The 19,405-nt window shown below is 35.7% G+C and overlaps 1 protein-coding gene and 1 long non-coding RNA gene across 2 annotated transcripts; one reads left to right on the top strand and one right to left on the bottom strand.

The window, feature by feature from the left end:
* The first annotated feature begins 5,736 nt into the window (after positions 1-5,736).
* LOC116208921 lies at positions 5,737-7,160 on the top strand. The gene is made up of 2 exons (XR_004157156.1): positions 5,737-6,752; positions 6,831-7,160. It is a non-coding gene; the product is annotated as an uncharacterized LOC116208921 (long non-coding RNA).
* Positions 7,161-10,272: 3,112 nt separating this feature from the next.
* On the bottom strand, positions 10,273-10,999 carry LOC116206884. The gene has a single exon (XM_031539712.1). It carries the CDS (start codon positions 10,944-10,946, stop codon positions 10,482-10,484), a length of 465 nt encoding a protein of 154 aa, XP_031395572.1. The 5' UTR covers positions 10,947-10,999; the 3' UTR covers positions 10,273-10,481.
* Between the last annotated feature and the right edge of the window lie 8,406 nt (positions 11,000-19,405).

The following is a 19,405-nucleotide window of genomic DNA, read 5'->3' as shown; positions in this document are numbered from 1 at the left end:
TATATTGCTTGATTTGTTACAACATATTTTTGCCTCACAAGTACTAACCACAAAATGACTGTTTAACCACATAAGATGATACCGTGACGAATATTCACCATAATAATTTCTCTAGATTAAGGGTATACTCATGCACTTTATTTTGTTAAAAATTATATATATTATCAAGCCATCAACCTTTAGGAACTTACTTGATAAATAAACATTAAATTTAAATATTTAATCTCGGTATGTCATTATATTATATATTTTGAAAGCACGCGTAATTCGAATTTGTACAAGAAATTTATGAAGTGAATAAAACAATTAGTTGCAAAATTCTGTTGAACAACTAATTCTAACTTTTAACTGGAGATTACTCTATTTTTCTTAAGTTACTCTAATTTTATTGAAAATCATTCTTTGGAATTGGATTTAATAATTGAAAAATGTCCCTATTCTTGAAAATTGATCATTTCAAATATGAATGATGCGTTTGGTTTCAGAGTTAAAGTAACTTTGATTTTCACTGTGGAAAATGACAAATGATTGTATAGTGTGTTGAGTTAAAGTTAAAGTTAAAATTTTTGTGATTTTAACTGCGAAACCAAACGGAGCGGAAGAATATAAAATAAAAAATGATAATTGATATATGAAGACATACATGTAAAATTCACGGGATAAAATCATTGGTGATATTAGTTCCTTAGTTGTATTAAAATGTGTTGGAACGTACTTTATTATATTTTTTCGAAGACATACCTACATGTATATAGTAACCTAGAGTACTCTCACGAGAGTCTCTTATTCCTTCATTGAGGAGCTTCTACCTAAGCGTTCTCGGTAAATCCTTAGCTTTTGATTTATTGCTCCTTCACTTTTTTTTTTTGTTTTTGCTAACCGGAGGCGTTTGAATTTCACCTGAATATTCTCCAAGTGCCGTGCACCCTATGCAACTTGGGTAATTAAGTAGTTAAATCGTGGCTGATGGTTAGAAGGGGTTTTGAATCTAGAATGAGGTGATTAGTTATGCTCCTATTTATCACCAGGCCAAGCCCCTTGAGGTTTCGTCCTTCACATTCCTTGCATTAAACATCAATATATATATATATATATATATATGTATGTATATGTATACATATACAAAGTTGTATCCCATGCAATATAGGGTTAGAAAAGTAAGTTGTCAATATTATATAGGGTGATAAATTTAAATTTTTAAATAAGATCTATGGTTAAAATATTATTTATAGAAAAGAGAAAGCAAAATTCTTGCATTAAATACATTAAATAGTATAACAATTAAAAACTATTTATTAATTATTTTTAGTCACTATTAGCAAATAAGTATTGTATTATAATATGAATTTATGAAAAATTCTATAATTTTTTTTATCTATTAAACTTTATATGCTACCCAAATATCATGCACTTTTTTATATCTAAATAATATTTAGAGTTAAAAAAGTATTATAACTATATTTAGTATATCTGCTGCAAATCTATAAGTACATATAATAAAAGAGAATTGATACATTTATTATGCATTAAATATTTTATTCCAACTAATTAATTTTATTTTTAACAATTTTTAATCAATTTTAATTTTATTTTCAAGAAAATAAATCAATTAAAAGATCTTATAAATTTTTCTACCATGATAATAACTAAAAGGCGTTTTAGATAAATTTCATAAATAAGCCTTTTGCTCTTATATTATAGGGGTTTTTATCTAAAATGGCCCATGGTTTACCCGTTTTGTCAAATCTATTCTATGCTTTTTTTTGATCAAATCTATCCCATGGTTTACTTTTTGCATCAAATCTATCCCGGCATTATCTTTTCCGTCAACATCTAATAGCCATGCTGACGTGGCACGTGGAGAGATAGTGGGCCACACTTGCCACGTGGGCGCCACGTCAGCATGGTCGTTAGATGTCGACGTGGCACGTGGAGGGATAGTGGGCCACACTTGACACGTGGGCGTCACGTCAGCATGTCCGTTAGATGTCGACGGAAAAGATAACACCGGGATAGATTTGACAAAAAAACATATGATAAATTTGACAAAACGGGTAAACCATAGGTCATTTTAGGTAAATTCCCCTATATTATAATATATTCATATATATAACATCGGTAATATACTAATGAAGAAGTTTTCTATACTATATTTTGACATTTTGGTTTTTATGATTAAAAAAATGAAAAAAAATCTATTTTCATATTTTTATACAACATAAAAATCATTAATATGGGATTTATAAAAGGGCAAATTACAAAAAAAAACTCAAGTTTTGTAAAATATCTCAGTTTTGTCCTAAATTTTGTTTTGTAACAAAAAAAACCATAAGTTTTCTAAAATGTCTCAAAAATGACCTCCGTTATAACTTCCGTCAATTTTTGCTTACGTGTGACCTACGTGGACTGTTAAAGGGACCCATCATCAGCAGCAAAAATTGACGGAAGTTATAACGGAAGTCATTTTTGAGACATTTTAGAAAACTTATGATTTTTTTTGTTACAAAACAAAATTTAGGACAAAATTGAGACATTTTACAAAACTTGGATTTTTTTTTGTAATTTGCCCTTTATAAAAAGATACAGCTTACTTATGAAAACATATTTGATGCAAATTGAAAATATAAATATTCATAAAAGAAATCATTTGGTAAAAGAATTAATTATATTTTTCTCACAGAGTTATATTTCATTCATTATTTGAGTTTCAAAACACGATTATATCATAATATAAATTCTTTCAATTAGAATTTGTTAATTTTGATAATATTTTAACAAAATTTCAAATTTGAGCAAAATAAACATCATCAAACACCACCAAATTTTAGCAAATTTGGTACAGTTAATGATGTGAATTAATAAAGACAATGAAATTATAAATTAATTTGAATATATGAATAAACATATATAATATATAACTAATTATACAATTTCAAAATATATAATAAAGAATTAATATACTTAGAAGTTATATATAGATATTATAATTAGAATTAGAATAAAAATAGAATACAATATTACAATTAGTATTGGTGATTCAAATAGTCATAATTAATAATCTTTAAAGTTTATAACTCATGTGAAGTTTTATTATGTTTATCCAAATACAACACTTTACTAAATAAAAATTCAAAAATTTGTGACTAACTTACGTAAAAAATTACTACTATATAATGAAACATAAATTGCAAAAATAGAGTAACACTTTCATTGGGATTGATATTTTAGATATTCTACCAATATAGGTTGATTCAAGCAGTTCGAACCTTATTCCCATAAAGCAAGGTCTTGGGTTCGAGTTTTGTGGATGAAAAAAATTTACTATGGGAGAGTTTTACCACTTAGTAAGTCAACTTGGCTCGACTGAATTAGTCGAGACCCATTGGGTTTCCGGATACCAAGGTTCACACCGAAAAAATATTAGATATTCTTATAATTATTTTCAAAGACTTTTGTGTTTTATACGTATAAAAATTAATAGGATAATGAAAAAAAATATGAAAGAACAAAATGACTAAATCAAGATATTGCTTTTAAAATATTGTCAGATTTAGTATTCAAAAATAAAATTTGTGCATCGCACTGGCCATTCAACTAGTATAATTATAAATACGTTATTCTCCATGTTTGTCGTCTCTTCATGTTTGTTATATTAAAGCCTAAACATAAATGCTTTAACGTTTATAATTTTTGTCCTATTCTCTTTCTTTTTTTAGAAGGGACCCTTGAGTAATACCCGATAATGAATTTTGGATTTCTCAAAAATTATCTCCAATAAATTTGCAATCTGATTTTGATGTTACCACCAGTATGAGAAAAGAAAATCCCTTCAAGGAAGATTTTTCAAGAAAATAAGAATTGGGTTAATTATCTAAAAAAACATAAACTTTTCACATTTTATCAATTTCAGCACAAACCTCTTTTCTTGACAAAAAAATACACAAACTATCAAATTGATATCAATATTAGCATAGTTTCATCTTTTTTGATCAGTTTGGCCTCAACGGCAATCACACCCCTCAATCGAGGTCCCCTGTGTGGACATATGTCACCACCGACCCCAATTGGGGTGGTGCCGTTGATAAGGCTTCCCGCCCACGAATCCTCTTCCTTCTATTCTCGAATTTACTTTTTTTTTTTCAAACTCGGGCAATAAGGGCCTCGCCAGAGGTCACCATCGCTCCTGTAGAGTCCTTGCGCGACTACTGCGGTTGTCAACTATTCCGATCAGGGGTGAAGGCCAACAATTCTCGTTTAAATTAACGAAAACGTTGGCACATGCTAATATTGATATCAAATTGATAATTTGTATATTTTTAGGTTAAGAAAAATGGTCATGTTAGAATTAATAAAATGTGATTTTTTTTGTTTTTTTAGGTAATTAACCCGTAAGAATTTGATGTTATCCATGCACCCTTGAGCGCAAATTGTCAATTCATCCGCCCTTTGTGAATAATTAAATTTTTTTTTTAACGGTCTATAAGGAATGTTGAAAAATATGATATATTATATTTTATTTGTATTTTATTCTCCAAGGAATTTTACATAAGTATGACTAAGTATGGTTGCTAAGTAGACAATTATCGACGAGAGAAGGTTTCATGCATCTATAAAAGAGCTGACATTCGTTTTTCCTTCGTCATAGAAACAATTATACCAACAATCTTCATTGCTTAACCAAATTTAATCATTGAACTAAAATTTAGTAAAAGGACCTTAAGGATATCTTTAGGGGATTTTATTTGTATACAAAAGGAGTTTTCGCCTTGTGTAGACGAAAGAGCCTAAAATGAATATGAAACGAAGAGCCCAAAAAAGTCTCATGAAAAAAAAAATAGTAAAGTGCTTAAATATGGAAAAAAAAAACTGGCAATGATGTCATATTAGAATTGATACTGATAGTCCTTTCTCATATAACGGACATAAATAAATTAATCTAATTAACTTTTATCAGTTCAATTAAAAAAATATTAAGGGAATAGTACAAAAATTCTTCTTGTGGTTTGAGCTTGAAACAAATTAGATGATTTTTTTAGGACAAATAACACCCTATAGTTTATTTCGTGAGACATAATAGACCTCATCGTTAATTTTTTCATCACTTTTAGTCCTCAAATTTTTCTTTTTTCATTATTACCCTTAAACTTTCAACTCCTTTTCAATTTGGTCCTAAAATTCGAAAAAAAAGGGGCAAAAGGCCGGGGCCGTCGGTCGGCGACCCCGACCCTGACCTCACCATCAAGGTCGTATGCACCCATAGAGGATGCCGGCGACCATGGAGGTGGGGTCGGGCCACAAATTGTCAACCCCTGTCGCCGAATCGACCAGGATCTCGAACTCGAGATCCCGATCGATTTGAGGGCTCGGGCCACCAATCGGTGACCCCGACCCCACCCTCGATGTTTTCGGCGTCTTCTATGGGTGTCAGCGACCTCGGTGGTGGGGTCGGGGTCGCCGACCAACGGCCCAAGCCCCTTCTCCCTTTTTCTTCGAATATTAGGATCAAAATATAAAAAAAGTTAAAGGTTTGATGGTAATAATGAAAAACGAAAAGTTTGAGGATTAAAAGTGATAAAAAATTAATGATGATGTTCATTATATCTCACGAAGTGAACTACATAGTGTTATTTGTCCTAGAAAAACTACATTGTGCAGTTTGTCTCAAACTCAAATTATAAGGGGGTTTTTATACTTTTTTTCAAATATTAATTATAGATAAAACCGCAAGTGCCTGTGCTTGCCTTTCAATTTGAAGGTATCAATCACGCAGTTAGCAATAAAAGAAAAATTCTAGAATAGTACACTAAATAATCTCCCATGGTTGGCCGCTTATTTTTTATTACATATAAGTCCTTTAAGTATTAAAAATACATTTTAACCTACAAATGTTTCAATTACATCACAAATTAATCGGGTTGCATCCGAAACTCATGATGTTTTTCGGATTGATGACATGTCTTCATGAAAAGTAGCCACGTGTCCTAATGAACCGGCCAGCAAATTCTTAAAAAAACTAAAAAAAACTAAAAAGAACTAAAAAAAAAAAAACCAGATTGAGAAGGAACGAAAAAGATGGGGGGAGGGGGGTGGTGGGCTGGTGGCTCCCGGCGCCAACATTACCATGCGAAAGGAATGAGTTCTTGGTGTGCTTTAAAGATTGATCTAATGAAGGCGTTTGATTCTCTCGATTGGAAGTTCTTGGAGAATGTTCTCAAGGCTGCTGGTTTCCCGACTAATTTTGTCAAATGGATTGTTTCTTGTATAAATTCTCCGTGGTTTTTCAGTGGCGATTAATGGATCCCTTGCAGGTTATTTTAGAGGGGGTAAGGGAGTTAGGCAGGGGGATCCAATCTCTCCCTATCTATTTGTTTTAGCCAAGGAGGTGTGTTATCTCGGCTCTTGGACTCAGGCTGCTGCTTATGGTATTTTGGTAGATTGGGTTTCCATCCATAATGTTGAGGCATGCAGCTGACCCATCTACGCTTCGCTGTTGGCTTAATGGTTTTTACTGATGGAAAGTTAGTTCTATTGAAGCGGTGGTTGAGGTGCTAGGTGAATTTTTATAAACTTCCGGGTCTGAAGTTGAACGCTGATGAGACTGAATTCTTCTGTGCTGGCCTAAGTGAATATCAAGTTCAGGATATTCTTGATTTAAATTGGGTTCTCTTCCCATCAAAATTACTTGGGGCTCCCGTTGGCCTCTGGTAGAGTATCCACAGAGGACTGTATGGCTTTAACTGATAAGATCACAGGTAGAATCAAGAGTTGGACCTCTCGATACTTTGTCTTATGCAGGAAGATTACAACTTATCAATTCAGTGCTATTTCAGATGGCTAATGCTGGCTCTCGGTGGTTTGCCTGGATTAACAAATATGTGCTGGAAGATAGGAGCATGCATCTGGTTTGTGAAGGCCCAGAGTAATAGCTCTTGGGGGTGACGAAAGCTCTTGAAGTTGAGGGAGAAGGCTAAGCCCCCGATAACATACAGGGTAGGGGATGGTCAACATATATCCTTTTGGCATGACAAATGCTATGCCCATGGTCCTTTGATTGAACTTTGTGATCGAAGCACTTACTTCTGTCTTTCAAAATGGTCGATGGGTCCGGCCCAGAGATCCTCAAGCTCTGAATATACAGAGTACAGTGGTCTTCTGTTGCTTATGCAGGTGAGGATACTGTTCTGTGGAATTTCAGAGCAAGATTTACTATTTCAGAGAAGATAACTTGTAATAATTCGACTTTATAAATAGATAATTTTCACAGTTTAAATTTACATATTAAGGTTATATTATCCAAAATCAATGTGGGTGGCCGGTGAGCGTTGACGAGGGCAGTTGCAACACCGACTTATGAACTTGAGGAAAAATGACGAGCAAAGTTGATTGGCCAACACCAATGCTATTATTGGCTCGGAAAAATAATAACACTATAGTAAGTAATTTATGAGAAACATTGCTCAAATCTAACTTACTCACAATGTTCTAGAACATACACATTGGCCTAATTTTTATCAAATAAGGCACATGTTTAACTATATTACATTAAAAAAAAATATAACGGTGCAACATGGATTAAATAGTTGTGGTTGTATATAGTATATAAATGTAAGCTCAAGCCAATTATTATAAACACAGGGACCAATTAATAGAATATTATGAGTTTTATTTTTCCCACTGTAATAAATCAAAACTTGTCATTACTAACAGTTTGATTAGCTCGGGCCCATGTATATATATTAAAAAAAAAAAGAATCTTATCATTAGTAGACGAATTTTAGAAATTGTAGTTCTATTGTATGTTCTTACTAGCTGCTTGAACAATAGGGATAACAAAACAAGAATACACCACATTAAGACGTGTTTGAGCTTTGAAAGTACCAAACACTTTGAAAGTAGCACATCCCCTGCTTCATTGTTTTTCTCATATGGATCGAGGAGCGAATTTAATATTAAAATGGAGAAAGATGGGAGAATATCTCAGTGTGCCCATAATTGCATTGTTGATGGTCATTTATGGACGAGGGAGACGTGGAATGGCTTGGGCGAGCATGAAAAAGAAGAGGAATACAATAGTGGTTAATCACCGTTGTTTCACGAAATTGAGGATTGTAGCTCTTTGGGGTTTTATTAGGCTGTCGTGATCAAATGACTTGATTATCCTTGATAACTAATTGATATCTCTATGCACATTAATTGGAGCGAAATAAATAACTAGGTCAAGAAAATTAGGAAAAATGTCCAGCATAACTAATCTGTTTGGACCGAAATAAATATCAGGTCGTGTCAAGTAATTATGAGAAAAATTTTTTGGAGCCAATTTATTTGTTGGTCCCCACCAAACAAGAAACCTATTCTTATTAATTTATACATAATATATGTCTATACGGACCACATGAATGGCCCGAGCTGATTGAAAAACAACTGTAGTATATGCGTGATCCTATTGAGATATTTTGATAATTATTTAAATATTGAGATATTTTGATAATTATTTAAATACTAATTTACAATGTTCATTGTATATAATAACTACCAAGCTCCCCGACATTTAGTCCAATCTACAACGGCCAAATCATCATTTATTGTAATCATGGTGCGTAAATTATATGTTTTTGCATGAATAATTTATATTTGGTATTCTATAGCATTTTGTACTGAAGTGTATTGTGATCTAACATATGAAAATGTTGGATTATTTCTTATACGATCTACTAGAGCGAATGATATCTAGAGCCAATCCAAAATATGCTTGCCATAACAGTTGGTCGGAGTAAATTGAACTATTTTGTTTTTGTTTTTAATGAATAATCCATTGAACTACTTGTTGACATCAATTTCTTGTTAGGAAACTAATCCTACCAATTTTATTTATTATTTTACTTTATTTTTGTAAGAGCAATATGACATGATAATATTATTTTTTTGGACAATTATGCTGACATATACACCCAAAACTATTATTTGCTCAAACTAACATATTAGAAAAATAAATATATCGTGACATATTCTATATATATTAATACGATTGTATATACATCATTTGTTCCTTTATGTAATTGATTTTTATTAAATAACCAATAATTAGAAATAACTATCTAAAATGAAGTAATTATTAATAAAGTTGAAAATAAAATAAAAAATATAAATTATAAAATAAAAATACAGTTGAATATAAATTTGGTTTTTTAAAATAAAATAAATATGTAAAGTAACAGATCTATAAAATAAAATTATTTTTTGTAAAATAAAATATAAAATGAAATTATAAAGTTGATTATTTTATTTAGTGTCTCGTACTAGAAGCACTCCAATAAAAGAAAAATTCTAGAATGAACTGAAAGGGAAAGGGAAAATAAATTCCGCAAGTCCTGAGAATCGAACTTAGATCATAATCTCTTGATTCTATTTATTGAGTTGGAAATATTTTAATTTTTAATCAAATTACATGGATTATAAAATTTCGTCAACATATAATACTTACCAAAAATATTAAAAAAGAAAAATTTGTCAACAAATTACGGGTTAATTACTCTAATGGGATAAAAAATTTGCTTGACGTAACACTTTGATATAATTTTTTTGTAATAATTTGATACAAAACGTTTCAATTTGTTTCAATTAAGTACATTCCGTCAACTCTCCCTCTAACGTTGTCAGCTTCCCGTGATGTGGCAGATGAAGTTTCGAATTGCATCCGAAGTGGCGGAATTTAAAATAAAAAATTAATATTTTTGTAAATTTTAATTAAAATAAAATAAATAAAATTTGGTTTAATTTAAGAAAAAACCTTTCTCCTCTCTCTCCTCTCCTCTTTCTCTCCTATGCCCAGATGATACCTTCTCTTCCTCCAGTGCTCTCTCTCCCATGGTGGTTGATCGTGGATCGACAAAGCCCGTAAGAGTTGTCGCTGAAAGCTCATGGCCATCGAATCCCTCTCTATCCTCCTCCTTCTCCCCCTTGCCTTTTTTTTTTTTTTTATAATCTTTGCCAGTGAATCGGGGAGCCCCCGGCTAGGGAGCCCCACCCCCAAACCAGAGAGATCTGGGTGATCTTCGACAAAGCTTCTGACGATCAATGAGTTGTCGGAGCGAGTTTCGACAATCACAAATTCGACTCAAGAAGAGAGCGGGAAGGAGGAGAGATTAATTATTATTATTATTTTTTTATTCCTATTTTAATTATATTTTTCGTTATTTTAAAGTCTGCGCTACGTTGAATGCATTTTGTCTCGTCATTAGAAGCTGACGGTCTCGCGGAGTTGGCGAAATGTACTTAATTAAGATAAATTGAAACGTTTTATACCAAATTATTATCAAAAATTCTTTTTTAACCAAAGTATTACATCGAGCAAACTTTTTGTACCAACGAAGTAATTAATCCACAAATTACAGACCACATATGAAATCAAATCCCCGAGGCTTCAACTCTTTGGAGCACGTAACGAAGAAATCCGAACCGTAGGATGAAATCAAAGCGGCCGATCAATCTCGATCGTGAGGGAATGGGTCCCACAGCAGAAGAGAGAAGAGGATCAGGTTCGGGACGAGCACGGGGATGAGCGGGTTCATGTCGTTCCCCAGCCGCGGCCTCCGCAGCCGCCGCCTGAAGTACTCCCTCCGCTCCTCGGCGCCCCACCGGGCCGCCTCCACCCCTCTGGCCAGCACGAGCGGTGGCGGCTGCAGGTACGGGCACTTGCTCCGCCACGAGGTCCCGGGGAGGCCGAACCTGGAGAGCCTCCTGAGGAAGAGGGAGAAGCCCCACCGGAGGTCGAGTAGTGGCTGGGGTTTGCGGCAGAGAATCGGGGGGTAGTCCCACCGGAGGTAGCAGGGGATTTGGCCGGCGATGAAGAACTGGGAGTGGAGGGGCTGATGGGCCGCGGCGGAGGGGTCGGTGAGGATATGGGTTATGGGTTGGAGCCTCTGCTCCCATGTGGTGTCGTCACCCATTGAGGGTGGAGATTTTTGGGGTTGATTGAGAACGCAGACTCGGAGATTGTGATGATGCGATAAAAAAAAGTTGGATAATTGCGTAAGTGTCCCCAAAGAAAGTTATTTTTCAATTACACCCTTACTACTCCTAAATCCTGTGAAGTTTGTTTAGCCCCATCTCCAGGACCACGTTGGCCTTATAGTTAAATCCTGCATCGAATTGGGACAATGCACCGTCTTGGGAAAAAAATGAATGTGTCAGGCGGTGGCGCGACACCATCAATTGGTATGTTTCCAAATTGTTTTGGCTTATTACTCAAGTAAATCATCTTCTTAAATCAACTAATCGTTAAACTTATGCGTTGCACATGATAGAATGTAATTTTTTTGCTAATTTTATTATATAAAATATGCGTTATAAATGATGGAAAATAGTAATTTATAATCAATAAAAGTACACTATTATATATATATATATAAGAATAATGGTACTTTAATTTTATGAATAAGATAAGGAAAAAAAATCATATACAAGAGAACTCTATACAAGTTTTGAAATATCCAACATTGCCAAGATTATATATAAAAGAACAAAAAGGAAAATTCCAACTGTAGTAGAATGTATCCTGGAATGAATATTCTCAAGATTTATATGGTGTTACATCGTATCTTATGTTAATCACATGCTTAAAATTGAAGAATAAAAAAATTCTTGTAAAGTTTATGCGTGAGAAAAAGTAAAAAGTTGAAAAACTCACATTCAGAAGTTTAATTGCAAACATACTAAAATAAATCTGTGTGCATATGAAAATTTGAAGAATTCTAAAAGTAGCAATATTTGTAACAGGGGAATCAGTCACAGTTTATATGTGGTATACGTCATATCTATATCTATAAAAAGTATGTTTGATCTGATTTTCAAAAAGCAAATATATAACACATTATCTATGAAAATATGTTCTATTTTTCTTTTTTCTTTTTTTTTAACCAACTATGATCTTAGGTGATTTGTTTTAGTGCAGTACATATCTATATCTTATGTCATATCTATATCTATACAATATTTTTTTCTGGTGCAACGCATTTATCCTCCCCAAGAAGATGTTGGAAGTTGTAGAACAGAAGTGTAAAGCTTTCTTGTGAAAACGAAGAAAATGGTGATGCTAAGGGGGCTAAAGTTAGGTGGGAAGAAATTTGTTTACCAAGGAAGGAAGTGGGCTTAGGTCTCAAGGATCTTAATGCTTGGAACTCAGCCTGTATTATGAGATTCATTTGGCTTTTGATTAAACAAGCCGGATCCCTTTGGATAGCTTGGACTTATGAGTAACTCATCAAGGGGGAGGCCTTTTGGGATGTTAAAGTGTTGCTCTCATGCATGGGGGAAACTGCTGAAGTTACGAATTGTTGTTTACCCTCTTATAAAGCACAAAATAGGCGATGGCAGGGGCACAATGTTTCTTGTTTGATAAATTTAAATTGTTCCTTGCTTGGTGAAGATAGAAATCAAAGGTATGGTATTTCACTCTATGCCTCCATAGCTACTTCTCTTGTGTGTGCCCGTTGGGAGGGAAGAGATTTTCGTGATGCTAGAAAAAGGCATCTTTAGGCTATGGTAGATAGTGTGCAGCTGCACCCTAATAAGGACAAAATAGACGATTTGGTCCCCGAAAGATACACATCAGGGCAAGTTCGTCCCTAAAAGAATTTATGTGTACTAATTGGTCCGACCGTTTGAAACCTTCGAACCAATTGGTCCTTCTGTTCGAAACATTACAGGTCCCTGACGGAAGCCCAACTAGAAGCCGTGAGGGTCGAACTTGGTCGCCCCTGCTCATCTTCTTCACGCTTTCCCGCTCAAATTTCCCCCAAATCGAGCAAACCCTGCCTTTTTTCCGATTCCGTAGTGCCCCAAGGCAGAGGCTGGAGCTTGACAGGTATGGTTCCACAAAGAGGACGGCTCTCCGGGGTTCTTGGGACGGCAGAAACGTGGCCAATTTCGAGAGGAGCTATCCTGTAAATGCTAACTTCAGAAAGAGAGCTTACCAGGTCTGGAACCGATTGAACCGACTCGGAAGTGCCAACATGATGTGATATTGTCAGCTTCTCTCATGTCCATTTTCCTTTTCGAGAACATTTCGTGTGATGTGGGAGCAGATTGTGATTGTGCTAGATTGCTAGGTAGAGCGTCACATGGTGCAAGTTTATTTATGAGCGGACCTCTCTACTTAATTTAGCTGTGAACAAGACTAATAATGCCGTGTTCATATATTATGCTATTTTTCACTTGGAATTGCATGAAATGTGCCCGGCTTTGCTTCTTCCGTTGTAAAATTGTAATTATGTACATAACTTCGGAGATTCTTGAACACCTTGATGAAGTAATTTGCCCTCTGGAGTTTCAATTGTGTGGATGCGGAGTGGTGGGTTCAATATGCCAAAGATAGATTTTGGAGGAATGAGACAATTTGTACTATGCTGCATTGCTATTCGACAAGGAACATTATGGATTATTGCATGAAATGAACCACCAGAATAACATCAGAGAATTAACTTTATAATTTCAGACAAAATGACTAATAACAAGAATTTACAGAGATTATCTGCACACTTCAAGGCTAAGAAAACAAGGCATTGAGCTCTTAGCTGCTTCAACTGCTGCTGGCTGAAAGAAGTGCCAGGTAAGGCAGAAGCCCTAAAAACAAGAGATTTTCCAGTATCTCTGACCGCTGCATTTCTAGGCACATTCGTTTCTGGAATCACAGTGCTTCGACTATCCTGCGAACAAGCCAAAAAATATTAAAATGCATTATACAGATCTTCGCACGGGATAAAGATTTTGTGCACCGGCGTGGCAAGGCAACAAGAAAGCATTTTACCACAGTGGAAGCAAGAGAATTATTCTCATGGCACCTGGAACCATCTTCTTCAAAAGACAAAAAGAATAAAACAAAATACAAAATTGCCACCTCAGACATCAGATAGAAATTTCGCTTTTAGAGAATAAACACGAACACTTTCATTACACACATATCAACCACAAATATTCTGGGGCAAAGACTTTTGACTTATTGAAAACAGTTTCAAAACCAGACCATTACTGAAAAGCAAAGAAATCGGTCTTAGCTTCTACACTCAAAGCTCACCTCTGATTCCTAGTAAGTGCAAACAACTCCTCAAGAGCTAAATTAAAATTTAAGCAGCTTCATTACAAAATTGTAAAGTTGCATCTCCTTGAACCCAAAAAAGAAAAAGGAAAAACTGGTTTGAAAGTTATTGGCAGCTACTAGCTGGGTCTCCAAGTGAGAAAATGGAAATTCAAAAAATTATATGGTACATCTGAGTCAAAGCTAGCAAGAGGAATGACTACCATCCAGGCCAGTTAGATGGAAAAGACAGGCAAGAAGCTAGAGGAAAAAAAGAAGATATAAGAGAATTTATGATCACCCAAGCAGATAAAACAGAGCCTGCTGAAAATTTCGCCAGCTTCATGCTGCCGCAAGCGAAAACTGAAAATCAAGAAGGGATTTGCCAAAAACAGAAAATTTTCAATCTTCTCCATAAACCAATAAACACAATATCTCGAAGAAAATGAGTATTTCTAGAATCTCACTCACATTGGATTGCTCAACAGAGGAAGAACTTCCAGCACTGAAGGGATCCATGATCCTCTGCCCATGAATTTTTTATGCTTAAACCATGGTTGTCATATAGTGTTCCATCTGATTGAATTTGATCTTCTTGCTTTAACCTCAGAGGAGATTGAAGATGCTCCATCTGACTCCTATTCAGGGAAATATTAAAGTTTCCAAGATCATCACCTCTGGCAGGGATCCCTACCATGTCAACTTTGCTCATTTTCCCCTTCCTTGGATTGACTGGGTTATTAGTATCAAGTTTTTAGGGGTTTGCTCGATTTGGGGGAAATTCGAGCGGGAATGCGTGAAGAAGATGAGCAGGGGCGACCAAGTTCGACCCTCACGGCGTCTAATTGGGTTTCCGTCAGGGACTTGTAATGTTTCGAACAGAAGGACCAATTGGTTCAAAGGTTTCAAACGGTCGGACCAATTAGTACACAAAAATTCTTTCAGGGACGAACTTGCCTTGATGTGTATCTTTCGGGGACCAAATCGTCTATTTTGTCCCCTAATAAGGTTGATGAAATCAAATGGATGCCAGACAGGAAGGCACGTTCACAATGTCAAGTATGTGGAATGCCATAAGAAAAAAGAGCAATCTTGTATATTGGTACAAATTAATCTAGTTTTCACCCTGTATCCCTCATCATTTTTTCATTAGCTGGCTTGCTATCAAAACAAGCTGGCTAACCTAGACAGGGTTGAAAGATGGCAAATTGGTCTTGACACTATATGTGGTCTCCATTCTGAAGAAGAAGAAAGTAACAACTTATTATTCTCTTGCCATTTCAGTAGACAAATCGAGAGGATTCTCTCGAAATGAGGCATTAGAAGAGCCGTTGAAAATTGGGATTTTGAATTTGAGTGGGCTGCTAATGAGCTCAAAGAAAAGGCAGTTCACACTCTTCTTTTGAAATTGGCTTGGCATGCTCATCTTTACTTTGTACGTCTCTCTCACTTCCTCGAGCTCAGCCGCTCACTTCCCTTTGCTGATCGGAGGATTTTCCAGCTTCGGTTCGACGAATCGAAGTTGTGCAAGACATCCCTAAAGCGGTTTTCTCCTTCCGTGGCGATTCCATTCGAGTTTGGTGACCTAGATCGGAGTGTACGAGTCTAGAAGAGGCTATTCTCCGTGGTGGCATGTTCGTGTGGACGAGCTAGAGACCGGACGATTGGACAGTTCCGTTGATCGATCAAAAACGACTCGAATCCGACAAGAGTAATTATAAAGGTTGTGTTTTTCTTGTGGATTCAATATATATATTCATCTATTTGTTAGAAGGTGATTTCTCTTGTCAAGATATGATATTGAGTTTTAATTAAAATGAGCATGCGATAAAAATTAGATTTTTATCGACTTTAAAGTTTCCACTATGCACGTATTCAGTTTTCTGACAGTATTATCAAAGCCACCCTTCTATTTGATTAGGTACATGTTTTGTGTCTAGTTTTGGTGGTTGATCACGGTATCGAATCAGGCATGTGAAATCGTTTCCCGTAACGGGCACATGATCACCGAACCGGCGATCGCTCTTGGCTATGGGTGGGGACCCAATAGCTGCGAGAAGGCCCTCCCGGGCCAAGCTCAGTAGTAGCTCATGGCTCTTGGGCGTCTGGTGGCTGCTGGAGGTGTTCGGGATTGTTTTTGGGCGGCTGTTGCTCGGCGGCTGCTGGCTGCCACTGGGCTGCTGGCTTGCTCTCAGTGGCTACTGCTTGCTGTTAGTTAGGAAAGAGATCGACTGCCCCTAGTTGCTCTTGGACAGAGCAGGCGGATTTAGGGCGGAGTTGGTTACTTCTGGGCAGCTGAAGGCGGCTGAGCGGCTGTTGGCCTCTTTGGGTTGCAGATCGGTTGGTATGAGGTGACTGAGGGCCGCTGGTGGCTGGTTCCAGGCGACTGTGCTCCTTAGCCATGAAGAAGCTGAGATGCACAGCTATTCCCAACCGGCGATCGTCGTGTGATGGGCGGTAATTTTCGATAATTTTGAAAATCAGATTTCCAAAACAATTGATTGCCAAAATGGTTTTCGTAAAATTTGATTTTATAAAAACCGGATATTTGATGTCCTATTTTAATGAAATTAGATACTTGATATTTGATATCGAAATGGATTTTGGAAGATATATAGATGTAGTGTCTTACGATTGACCCTAAGTGTGCTAATTATTCTCAAGACCCGAAAGTGAGAGAGAGAGAGAGAGAAATAGAGAGTCGGCCAAGTGAGCATCAGCTCAGCTGCTCACTGCCTTTGCTGATCGGAGGCCTTCCCGACTTTGGTTCGGCGAATCGGAGTTGTCCAAGACATTCTTAAAGTGGTCCTCTCCTTCTGTGGCGATTCTAATTGAGTTTGGTGACCTAAATCAGAGTGTACATGTCGAGAGGAGGCTAACCTTGGTGGTGACATGTTCGTGTGGACGAGCTTGAGGCCGGGCGATTGGACGGTTCCGTTGATCGATTGAAACGACTCGAATCCGACAAGAGTAAGTATAAAGGTTGTGTGTTTTCTTGTGGATTCAATATATATCGTTCTCTATTCGTTAGAAGGTAATTTCTCTTATCAAGATATGATATTGAGTTTTGATTAAAACGAACATGCAATAAAAATTTGATTTTTACCGACTTTAAAGTTTTCGCTGCACACGTGCTCGGTTTTCTAACACTTACAAGAGGAGGCATGGACTGGGAGGACAGCGGAAGCGCTCTTTTGGGGCCTTCTGAAGGGTAGAACAATGAAGCCACGAGGAAGGCGGGGAGCGCGTATCCCTATTTGGGGTCCTATGAATGATAGAACAGCGAAGGCGTGGGAACAAATAGGATCGCCTATTCGGTAAATGCAGCAGCATTTTCAATCCACAAGAGGGTTTTGAATCGGCAAGAAGGAGGCAAGGGAAGGGAGGGAAAAAGTAAAATGCCAAAGCAAATGTGTGGTTTCTTTTGCTCTGTTAAAGGCGGGAAGGTGCGGGAAAGGTTTAATTCACACGGCACTTCTTGTTATTATTAGGAGGAAGCAATTGTGGGAAAATACATCTAATATAAATGTGTAATCGCCAAGGGCATTATGAAAATAAAAAAATAGAGAAACAATAGAAAGGGCACTATGAAAATAAATAAAAATTGAGAAACAATACAGTCCACATTTTTATAAGGATTATAGATTATAAATACAAATATAGATATAGATTATAGATTATATATTATAAATAAAGAATCTAGGCTTGGTATATTTTAGTACATGGAGTTATTTGTATTTATAAAGAGATTCGTGTGTATGCAACGTGACATCAAGAATTTGCCATGGTACAAGCTAGGATTTGGACGTTGCCTCTTCTTCAAGCATCTCCTAGTCATTTATGCGATTTCTTATGGAAGATCTCAAAGTTCAGACAAATTCGTCGGTAGGTTTTGTCGACTTCTCTATTTTCTCCTAAAAGCTGGAGGGAAAATTGGGGAAAAGGTCGGACATTCATTGATTAGTTATGATTGTGCTGAGCTGTTATGGTCAAATAAGTGGGATTGACGTATGAAGGCAAAACTCTATCGAACCTTCTTCATGTCTTCGGAGGGAATTTTGCATGTACCGTTGGATTAATAAATAAGTAAATAAATGATAAATAAATAACATATCAAATTTAACGGTTATAAAGCAGGCGGTAACGATCATTGACGCAATGTCAAAAGCACCTGTCAATTATAAATATGGATTTTGAAGGGGAAACTACTGATGGTACTAATAAATTTTTCCTTGAGCCTATGTCATGACTTGGAGAAAAGACCAAAATAATAATTAGGACGGAAGAATGAACGTATTAGCATATAAATACTGGATCATGAATTTGTATAAATGAATAATCTGATTGATTCTTTTTTTGTCGCGTCATTACCAGAAATGATTATTTAAAGTTTTCCCGTGAAAGAGAGATACCTTATGAGTATGTTGAATTTTTTTTTATTAAAGACGTATTAACATTTTTAAATGATATTATTGTATAATTTGATTATTTAAACTTTTTGAAATGATAAATTACTTCCAAAGAAATAGAGCGTGTTTAGGGCCTCTTTTCCTTTAGCATATATATATTTTTATGTATATAACACTAGACACCGTCCGTATGTACCTCATGTCAATTGTAATGATTTTTTTTAATGTGCACATAAAATGGATGGATTAATTTGAAAAAAGAAAAATTAATAGTAAGTAAAATAAAAAGTAAGAGTTGGAGAAAAATTTGAAAAAAAAATTATATGATAGAACGTGGGATTTGGGAGATTGACATGCGGGAGGAAAGAAAGAGGAGATAACAATTTGAAATAGATAATATTATTCTTCAACTTCTCTATTTTATTTTAAATTGTAGGATATTTAAATTAAAAACAAATGAGATTTTTGTCTTTCAACCATCCTATGATTAAAGAGATAGTTATAAAATTGAACTTTATTTATTTAAATGATAGCATAGACCTTACAAGTAAGAGTGCTAAAGGAAGGCTGATCTAAGTAAATTTCAGCATAGTTCCAATACTAGACTTTAATTTATTGACTTTCAAAGAAATATTCCAACTTTTAAAATATGCTATCCAGTCCTCGATCTTTTCCTAGGCAAAATGATCAAAATCTTTGTTTTAAAAAGTAAAATATAAAATTAGAGAATCAAAGAAAAGTCGCAAGTGAGTGGAAGCCCTTCTTGATAGCTAGGTCCCCATCGCCGGCCCCATCTCCGCAACCACCAGCCCAGTCAAGGTTGCGACAACTTTAGGGGCCTCCAACGACGTTGATGAGGGTGGGGGACACCAACGGAGAGGGCCACAATCATTGAAATTTCAATTTTCATATATTCTTTCGGAGT

This window comes from Punica granatum, chromosome 5, assembly GCF_007655135.1.
Source record: "Punica granatum isolate Tunisia-2019 chromosome 5, ASM765513v2, whole genome shotgun sequence".
NCBI lineage: Eukaryota > Viridiplantae > Streptophyta > Magnoliopsida > Myrtales > Lythraceae > Punica > Punica granatum.
This window is presented reverse-complemented; position numbering and strand designations above follow the sequence as displayed.